The sequence below is a fragment of the Tachypleus tridentatus genome, chromosome 7 (genome assembly GCF_004210375.1).
Source record: "Tachypleus tridentatus isolate NWPU-2018 chromosome 7, ASM421037v1, whole genome shotgun sequence".
Taxonomy (NCBI): Eukaryota; Metazoa; Arthropoda; class Merostomata; order Xiphosura; family Limulidae; genus Tachypleus; species Tachypleus tridentatus.
In genome coordinates, this window is record NC_134831.1 from 37,145,279 (window position 1) to 37,155,583 (window position 10,305).

Sequence of the window (10,305 nt, forward strand, 5' to 3'; positions counted from 1 at the left end):
ATATTAAACTTTTAAACTGAACAGTTGATTGTAGTTAAGCTACACATTAGGCTATATGTGCTCTGCCCATCACAGCTATCGAAACTCGGTTTCTAGCATTGTATGAACACATACTGCTGTGCCACTAGGGGTTAAAAGTGAATAAAGATTACACCTTCTTGTTTGTTTTATTTACTCTTTACGTGTTCACTTAACCTAGCGATTAAAAAAATACACACAGAACCCATATTAGTTGGTTTAAAAATATTTTACTTTATTGATCGTGTATTTTCATACAGAGGTGAGTTGTGAATATTGGATTGAATTGTTTTCAAATTATGTAGTATCTTAGAACTTTTAACAAAATTTTTGAACATTCATAACCTTTGCAGAAGCCGATAACAGAAATTATTTCAAGATTTAAAAATCACTGGCACAGCTGGCGAAGACTTTGAATCTCTGGAATAACATCGTTTATTTTCCAAATCACATGATGAACCAGGACCACAGCAAAAGGAGGCCCCTCCACAGCAGTTGGCGTACTCATATGGACAACAACCTAAGTGTCCATTCGGTCGCCAGCAACAGGTCTTTCCAGAAGAACAATACTCACCAGCGCCGCAGTACAGAGAAGCTGAATATATCGTAAAAAGGGCGTCAATACTAAAACCACATTGATCAACTTACGTGGACAATATGCGTTAACATTCTACCTATCTAATTAGCTTAAGTAACGAACAGACATTAATATTTTATCTATTAAAACCACTCTGATCAACTTACGTGGCCGAGAGGCATTTATATTTACTGAGAAACTTGTAAATACTGAATAGTTTGTAAAGATAAATCAATTGTAATACCGAATAACTTCGAATTACTAAAGAACTAAGAGCACCAACACAGATAATACTAAAGCAACACAAGAAGGATATGATGTTATAATTGAAATGACAACAGATCTAACATTACAGCAATACGTGATGTAATAGTTGATGTAACAACACATCTAACATCCCAGTAGCACACGATGTAATAGTTGAAGTAATAACGCATCTTACACAATAACTCACGATGTAATAATTGAAGTAACAATACATCTAAAACCACAATAACACATGATGTAACAACACTTCTAAGACCACAATAACACACGAGGTAATAACTGAAGTAACAACACATCTAACACAGTAACATACGATGTAATAATGAAATAATAACACAAATAGCACCACAGTAACACAAATTTTGGTGACTAACCTCTTGTAACCACCACGACCATGAGTAAGACTGAAACCTTCAAAACCATCTTCATCTGAAACAAGTTATAGAAGTTTGGTTAATTACTTCAGTCGTATGAAGTAACACTCGCAACAGGTTTAAACCAAATAACGTAAGATAGTATAATTATTTCACTTTATTATACATTGCATAAACTATGTCTTCATTCACTCATTTAAGGTAACAATAGTTGAACAAATATTTACGAGTTTCGTATTTACCGATAACGGCCCTTTCCCTCAGAGATGAAAACCAACAACAATAATGTTTACATGTTGAACAAAATCTCTGTGCTAAAACTTATCATGAAGTCAGCATATTTATCACTGATCGAACATACTTCTGAATTAAAAAATCTATTCGTAATACTCAGATTCATCATGAGTATGTGTATTTTCTTATAACAAAGCCACATAGGAATATCTACTTTGTCAACCGAGAGGAATCGAACCTCTGATTGTAGCGTTATAAATCTTAAAGCTTACTGTTAACATAATTGAATAGATTTCTTTATTTAAAAAAACAAACTACTATGTAATCATCAAATTTATCATTAATCGAACAGATTTTTGTATTAAAAATATACTAGGCAATCCTCAGACTTATCAATGATTGAACAGATTTATATAACAAAATGTACTGTATAATCCTCAGAGGTGTCAATTATCAAAATTATATATTTCTATATGAAAAACTAGGTATGTAATCCTCAGATTTTTTTAGTAAATCATCAGTTCTATGTTAAAAACTTACGATGTATTCCTCAGTTCCAATTTAACTTCAAATTTTATTATTAAAAGTTAGCTCTCCAATTTAACCAAGTAAGGCTTTGAATAGACACCTAATAAGATTTTGCTACTTTCTGTTGACGGTGAAAATACAACCACGAATCTAGGAACGCGTTTTTTATAGAATATGGAGATACCGTTATGTGTAACAGGTGCATTCAAGGTCTAGGTTTTTCATGGGTTTTTTTAAGTGTTTTACCTGATAGTTGTTTCAGGAAGAACATCAGCTGTAATATTCTCAAGTTATCAACTTAGTTGTGCGAGAAAAAAAGTTCGAAAATAACATTATAACCATGTGCTTCAGCAAAAACTTCTTACCCTTAGTAGGACTACCAGTCACTTATTTACGCTGTAAACATTGGGTGGAAAACACACGGTAAACTATGGCCTTGTAACCTGCGAAAAATCTCATATAATTGCATTTTTCTAACAGTTTCAACGTTTTGGTAAACGATCATTTATAAATTACGAAAAACAAATCATATATCTGTCTCTCTTTAATAATTATTTAAAGTTTTTTTTATATATGGTTACCGAGTTTCAAATCTTAATTTGACAAAAACACGACATAATTTTATGTAAGTAATATCTTCCCAAAGGCCCAACTCTTAATTTGAAGGGGGGCTATAATTAACACGTTTGTCCCTACACTCATGGTAGGTTTGTTATATATAGCCCATTATGTAGTTTTCCGCTCAGATGGCAAACAAGCATCTTGAATGTCATACGGCCTGGCATGGCCAGGTGGTTAAGGCACTCAACTCGTAATTTGAGGGTTGATGGTTCGAATCCCTGTCATACAAAATATGCTCGCTCTTTCAGCTGCGAGGGCGTTATAATGTTACCGTTAATCCCACTACTCGTTGGTAAAAAGAGTAGCCCAAGAGTTGGCCATGGGTGGTCTTACACTGCTAAATTTGGGACGGCTAGCGCAGATACCCTTCATGTAGCTTTGCGCGAAATTCAAAACAAACGAATGAATGTCATACCTTGATGTAATTGCGAAATTTGTTTCTCTTCTTGATCAGTTTTACGTCAAGGTGGCGACATTTTCTTTTTCCTCCCTGTTACTATCGAAACAAATTTCAAGATTTTCTATATCTTCGATCATACGAGACTGACATTTCAAAATTTGTTTACAAGTCTTCCTAATTGTTGTGAATGTTTCGTAATTATTCTTTTACGTTTAATTGAATAATATATCGTTACCCAAGACTATAGAACAGCATTGTTAGTCCTCGATGTTATTTGACACCATTATTCTTGATGTATACGATTTTACTGAATAAATTAACATTCTGATCTGATCTAACAGTGCAAGTTTCTGTGTAGAGCGCTGCTCAAAATGTTGAAAATGTAATTTCAATGGCAATAGAAACATATATTTTGTTTATTATTGTTTCTGTCCTTTTTACATCAGATCTAATTCTGAACTAAAACCATAATGTATAAACAATTTTAAACCTCAACTTGAAACATGTTTTGGGTTTAATCTCTCAAAAAATATAAAGTCCAAAATATGATATTTCTGAAAGTTCTGCCTAAATCTATACCAAAAATCTACATGACTACTAATTAGAAATAGTTCTACAAAGTGCCAAGTTCCAGATGTTGATGTTGCACATACTTCACCTTTTCGTTGTAAGAGAGACAGTCAGTTATCATTATGTAAATCCGTAGTTCAAAGCTTTGGATGGCTAAACGCTAACATTTGCCAATTGTTGCATAAGGTATTATTCAGGTTGAAAATAACAGTAGAGAGAAGGAACAACACGTACAAGAAAAAAGATTTATCTTCAAGAGAAGGAACTTATTCTATTTGATACTATCTCTAATTTTGGACAGTTTAGTAGAAAGATGACAGTCAGTCAGCAACACCTTAACATCAAAGATAAGGATCTGACTGTTACTCATGTTATGTACCCACAGTGTAAAGCGCGAGGACTCTTTTAACATGGCTTACCACCTGCCAAATTTATATATCTACCAAAGAGCCAACATGTACTAAAGGCAATGATCATTAAGCAAAAAACAAAGTCATCAGACATAGAAGAGGCCCAACAGTTTTAATTTCTGTTTATGTCTAATAGGTTCAAGTTATGTATATTTACCATTTACATGTAATGAATACACAGACATACACTACTTGCTGGTAGGCAACAGCCAGTTTTTTGTCAAGAAGCATGTAACCTGAATTAATTCGCTAACACAGTCATGAGATATTTAGACTTTCAAACCACCTAAAAAGCACTTAAATAAGACATATTGTTTATGACACAAATGAACCTGAAAAAAAACCAGATAAAAATGGGATATCTAGATTGTGATACAACCAAAGCTGATAATAAAAAGAGTACTAAGATACAGTGGAGCGCCGTTAAGCCGCGGTATTTGGGGGGTCAACCTGCTTAACCGCGGCTTAAACTTTTGTGACTGAAAAGCCGAAGTCGCCAACAGCTCCGCCGAGGAGCCTCATCCGGGCCATTGCGTGATCATTATATCGGATTATCGAATTAAAAATAATACTTTAATTATTGATCACTTCTTTCACTGATTTACCGCGGATTAACTTTAATGTATGGAGAGGTGTGATTCGGTAACAATGGCGGCCTCCATAAAGCTGACATAGAGAGCAGATAAGGTAGATTTCTATTGTAATATATTTTATTTATTTCCCAAATTAAAGCAAATCCTTTTTAAATATCCCCTTGAAGTTATAAAGCCAGGATTAAATTCGTAAGCCGCGTTTTTACACGTTCTTAAATTAGCGGTGAGCCGCGATAGTGTGGAGTAGAACAACTGATATCCAGTTTCCAAGACTACTGCAGAATAGAACAACATATGTCCTTAGTTTCTCAACTACTGTGGAGTAGAACAACTGATATCCAGTTTCCAAGACTACTGCAGAATAGAACAACATATGTCCTCAGTTTCTCAACTACTGTGGAGTAGAACAACTGATATCCAGTTTCCAAGACTACAGCAGAAAAAACAACATATGTCCTTAGTTTCTCAACTAGTGTAGAGTAGAACAACATACGCCTTTAGTTTCCACAATTAATGTGAAGTGGAACAACAATTGTTCTTAGTTTCCACAACTACTGTGAAGTAGAACAACAAGTGTCCTTAGGTTTAAAGACTACTGCAGAGTAGAATAACGTGTCCTTAGTTTCCCATCCACTGTAGAGTAAAACACTTGTCCTTAGTTTCCGCAACTACTCTAGATAAGAACAACGTGTCCTTACTTTCCACAACTATTGTTGAGTAGAACAACAGGTGTCAGTAGTTTCCAAATACATCCATTGATACTTCCAAGACAAGATTACTACATGGATGAGGGATTCTTATCTAATCCCCTTTCAGTCGGTATCTTACATTACCTCTGTTCATCATGGAACTCAGTTTCTCTGGTGATATGCCAACGACAAAATGTAATACCAAACTTTTGTCGACTTGTCTCAGGTAAACGATATCTTCCATCACAAATGAGGACACACACTAAGCCCTAGAAGACTTAACACAATCCAAAATAAAAATAGTACACAGGATACGATCCAGAAAATTAGGCCTACTAAAAATTTTCAGAAAGTAAACCTCTCTTCTAAGAAAACTGCTAATCATATTCTAACTCATGGGTGTTTTTTATTTATTTTTTACACTTTAGATCCAAACGACCCTACAGACGAACAGCACAACACAAGCTTACTTCTCTTCCAACAGGCCAGAAAGCAGACAATACATCAATCAACACTCTCTCATATATCAAGATTAAGTACACGCACACCAATAAGAACAGTCAGCAAGTCATAATAAACTAGAACATCCAAATAATAATTGATGAAACCAAACCAGTCCATGATCCAGAAACCTAAACATAATCAGTTGAAGTCTCAAAAAAAAAAAAAAACCCACAACAATAACCAAGGGACACAGTTCCAGGTGAAACAAAATAAGAAAACTGTACAGACTCACCCACCAATGATCCAGATAACAGAATCAGATATATGTTGTTGTTTAGATGATAGATTTAAATACAATCAAAAAGGTCAATGGCTCGTAAAAATTTAAAAAGACACTAAAGTTGGGCAAAGTCAGAGTTAAACCATTAGGAAAAAAGTATCTAAAATGATATCATCATTCAGAGTCGTAATGAAAGCACAACAATGAAATGTGGGATACTGTGACTTGTATGTCACAATGGTCACACATTACTGGATCAATCCTATATAAAAGAAAATTATTGGTTAAAAAACGGTGACCGATGTGTAACCTAGCCAGGATAATTCCCTCCTTATCAAAACAAAATGGCTAAAGAGCAATAGAAGATTTTATCTGAAAACTTATGACTTTGCTCACTCCGAGTCAGCTGTCAACTTGCGTGAAGCCAAACCTTCAATACAGAACCATAGTCCATATACAGAATAGGCGTAGCTGTGATGATACCAGAGCAGACGTACTTATCTGCAGTGTCAGCGAGTACGTTCCCGCGAACACCAACATCGCTCAAGGTATATAGAAAAACGGGATACTAGTGGAAGACACAAAAAATGGGACAATCGTTTGTGAACATCGACGAGGATATGATGAGAACTAACGTCAAACAATTCCAGTGCCAGTAGACAACCAAGAGAGTCAATGTAAATAGTACAATCAGTGTACTGCATACCTCCTACATGATCCAAGTCAAAAGAAATGGCATACAACTCGGCAGCAAACACAGAAACTGTAGTGGGGATTCTGCAGGCAATTATTAAACCACAACAAACCAAGGCAAAGCCAACAGAGGAATGTAATTTTGAACTGTTCATATGAATGAGAACAGAATGATGTTCAGTAAAGCAAAAATGTCATATCCAATCCAGAGTATCTGCCTTCCTCAGATGAATCAAAGAGAGGTAACAAGTTAGGATGGTTATAAGCCATGGCAGGATGGGCTAATTATTGGAGGCAGCAACATCCACCAATGACAGTCCCAACTCAACAAGCTACACCTGGATACAAAGACCAAGAAGAACAATGGCAGACCGTCTGTTCCAAACGAGCAGAGCCTGTTGAGAAATAAAGACATAATCCCAAGTGGGATGTTGTGGTTGGGATCGAAGTTTAAAAGTATACTGCGTAAAAAGTTGCAAATGGCAGAGGAAGTTTGTGGGACTCAATGTACAAACTCTGGAGTGGAGAAGTTTGGAAAGCCTCCATGCTGGGGTCCAGCATCTTCAAGATTGAGATCTTTGCAGAACCACAGATCAGAGGCTCATTGTCCAGTTTTGATCAAATGAAGACACAATATATCATTATCACAGAATATCAATCTTCTCCCCACGAGGGAGAAGAGAAGACATCAAGAATGTTCAGTGTACTTGTACAATTGACACTATCTACTTTATGTCAAAAATAAAAGTAAATTTATGGTGAAAAATAAGCCCTAAGAACTTTGTTTCATGGATCACTGGAAGAACTATATCATTGAGACCGAGCTCATGGCTGTGGTGTAGAGCTCATCAGTGGCATAAATGCATGCAAACAGCTTTGGAAATTGTAAAACTGTGTACTTTGGACCATTTCAACAAGCAATTGAGAGCAGTCTAAAGCTGCCACTCAATAAACCAACCTCATGTTTAATGATCGACATGAAATGTGGAAGTCATCAACATAAAGCGCATTTGTAACAGGAAGTTTTGCAGTGATAGCATTAATTTTAATATTTAAAAGTGTGCCCCTGAAGACAGTCTTGAAGAACTCCAATTTCCTGTATAAAGGACGGGAAAGAGTTGAACCTATACAAACTCGAAATTGCCTGTCCAGTAAAAAGTTCTGATAAAAATGGATAAATGGCCATGCAACGCATAAAAGTGAAGATAGTGCATTTTGTAGTAACTCCACGTGGTATCGTAAGCCCTTCCAACGTAAAAAATATGAAGATAAAATAGGCAACTATTTTACCTGCAAAAGGTATCCCAGACCCTTTTCTGAGCCTTCTGAAGATCACTAAAGATGAGGAAACTGTGGAAAATGTGTCGTGGTTTGAAGTATATAATGAACAGCCGTTTGAACAATCCTATCAGTTTCTGCTTCCACACAGTCCTTAATAGATGGCAGACTAACGACAGCAGCATCAAGTTCCAAGAGAGAGGTAACAGATAACCTGTCGGCCTTATCCAAATTCCAACATGACAATCAGGTCAGGTGACATTGACCACAGTCACTCTCCCTAAGAATGGTAGTAAATTGATCACTGCCCAGTGGGTACTGCCAACCCTCCAAGAAAAATGAATGGGAGCAGACAGTAATTCACGATGGCGAGAAACCCACTTGAAGTAAAAATGTATTCTAAAGATGTCTGGAATGGGTATTAAAAATTGATTTGAAATAAAATACAGAGCAACATTTTGACCTTCTTAGGTCATCTTCAGGTTAACAAATAGTGACTGAAACACTGTCACTGGAAACATATTAGGGATTTGGAAATATAGTTCAGATAACATGCCTTGACAGTAGCAGGTAGACGTGGCAATGTAAACGTCAAAATACGAACACTGGTAGACAGTAGAATTCCTTTTTTTATGAGTGGACACATATTGCATTGCAAAAGTGCCTTAGAGGAAGAAACCAGTGAGGATCTCCCACATGTGGATGTTCTTCAAATCCCTCCCAACAATAACTCCTCATCAGGAATTCAAAGTAGTATGGATAGTAACATCAATGGCTATATCCCCAATGGCCTTTGAATTCAAAAGAACTTCACTGTATTTCGGGGTTGATGTATCCACAAAGATGTCCCCAAAACATAGCTTCTTGACTGACTTTGGAGAGCCAGAAAACCCCTCTAATCTCTTCTGAATTTAAAAAAAGGTTCTCTAACAATAAATGCATGATGAAACAATGAGGTAAATGTGCAGAACAGGGTGAAGGCTACTGTTCAGTCTTCAAGACATGGTCATTTACTAATTAGATGTTTTTATTTTGTTTTGTTTTAATTTTATGAGGTTTTGGGGGATCCATTATGAAAGGAGAAAGCTTCAGCATCCACTGACACCATTCACCGTGGAGTCCTATGAGGGGATGCACTACAATGTCATACAAGGACACCACATCAACGCCAGAGTTTCATCAGCAATATACCCAAACACCAGAATCAGACAAAATGTCCACATCACATGATGAGAATGCACAATACTAGTACTTAGTTGATCTTAACCCAGTAAGACTGGTTGATCGATCCTGGGGTGGGGGCACCCACAATGCTACCTGCCTACAGGCCAAAAAAGTGTGCTGCAGTTCCCCAGACACCATTCAAACACCAGGATCCTCTATTCCCCTTCATGGGTTGCCATACAAGGCAAACACATGGGTAAATGTTCAGATCCAAGAGGTAAACTGAAGAAAAAACAGAACCTACCTGGGGAGGTCCCCTCACCAAGTACAGGAATCGACTTCGAGTAGAACAGCTACAAGACTGCACCAGCCAATGTGATGAACCTATATTTCCACCCTCTGTTAATATCGAAAAAAAATGTTCTAGCTCTCAGACTTTTATCCATCAGACTAATCATAGTAATGATTTTCCAGAGTTAGTTTCATAATTCTCATTAAGTTAACAAGACCCACTAATAATTCTTCTCCCCATTTCTAGGTGTACAGTTCAGGGTCAGTTAATCAGCACTGAACCAGTGAAAGTGGGTTTTGTTGAGGCACTCCCAGATGCCCCCACAGCAGATTTCTTGGTATAAGATGCACACATCCTCTCCATCCTTTTTTTCTCACTTCTAATGGCAAAGCCTGAATGGTTGGTACTTTAACTTCTTTAATAAGGGCAGTTTTAGCTTTGCTTTTCTTGCATACTTTTAACACTGGTTTCATAAAATTCTTTCATGAATGTGGTTAAGGAAGATACTACTATCCCTGAACACCCCAGTTGAAGAAAGGTTCTTTCCTTATGAAAGTAAACAAATAAAATTAAGAAAAACTATTTCTGGTTTAGTCAGTGGGGAGACAATATATCACCTGGTTATTACTTTGTATAGCTGAGTCACTACATGAGGAGGCAACATATCCTTAGACCTTAATTTCCACAAATAAAATGATTTGTTAATTTTCTGTGTGTGTTTTTTTTATCCACTTTATTTTACAGATTTCCTAAATAATTTTGTCTTGTCTATCAGCACAATAAACAGGAAAACGATACAGTACATATTCCTGTGAAATGCTGCATTTGAATACACTTTAGGATGTCTTAAAAACAGATACCAATGAATACAAA

At 36.3% G+C, this 10,305-nt stretch overlaps 1 protein-coding gene across 1 annotated transcript; it reads right to left on the reverse strand.

The window, feature by feature from the left end:
* Window positions 1-228: 228 nt before the first annotated feature.
* On the reverse strand, window positions 229-2,159 carry LOC143255445 (progranulin-like). Its single transcript, XM_076511120.1, has 3 exons — window positions 2,011-2,159; window positions 1,237-1,291; window positions 229-613 (listed from the first exon to the last, which is right to left on the reverse strand). The coding sequence occupies exons 2-3, from the start codon at window positions 1,289-1,291 to the stop codon at window positions 393-395; spliced, it is 276 nt and encodes a 91-aa protein (XP_076367235.1). The 5' UTR covers window positions 2,011-2,159; the 3' UTR covers window positions 229-392.
* Between the last annotated feature and the right edge of the window lie 8,146 nt (window positions 2,160-10,305).

Coding starts and splice junctions, on each gene's coding strand:
- LOC143255445 (XM_076511120.1), bottom strand. CDS start 1,291: ATGAAGATGGTTTTGAAGGTTTCAGTCTTACTCATGGTCGTGGTGGTT. Junction 614..1,236: donor GGTCGTGGTGGTTACAAGAG/GTTAGTCACCAA, acceptor CGATATATTCAG/CTTCTCTGTACTGCGGCGCT.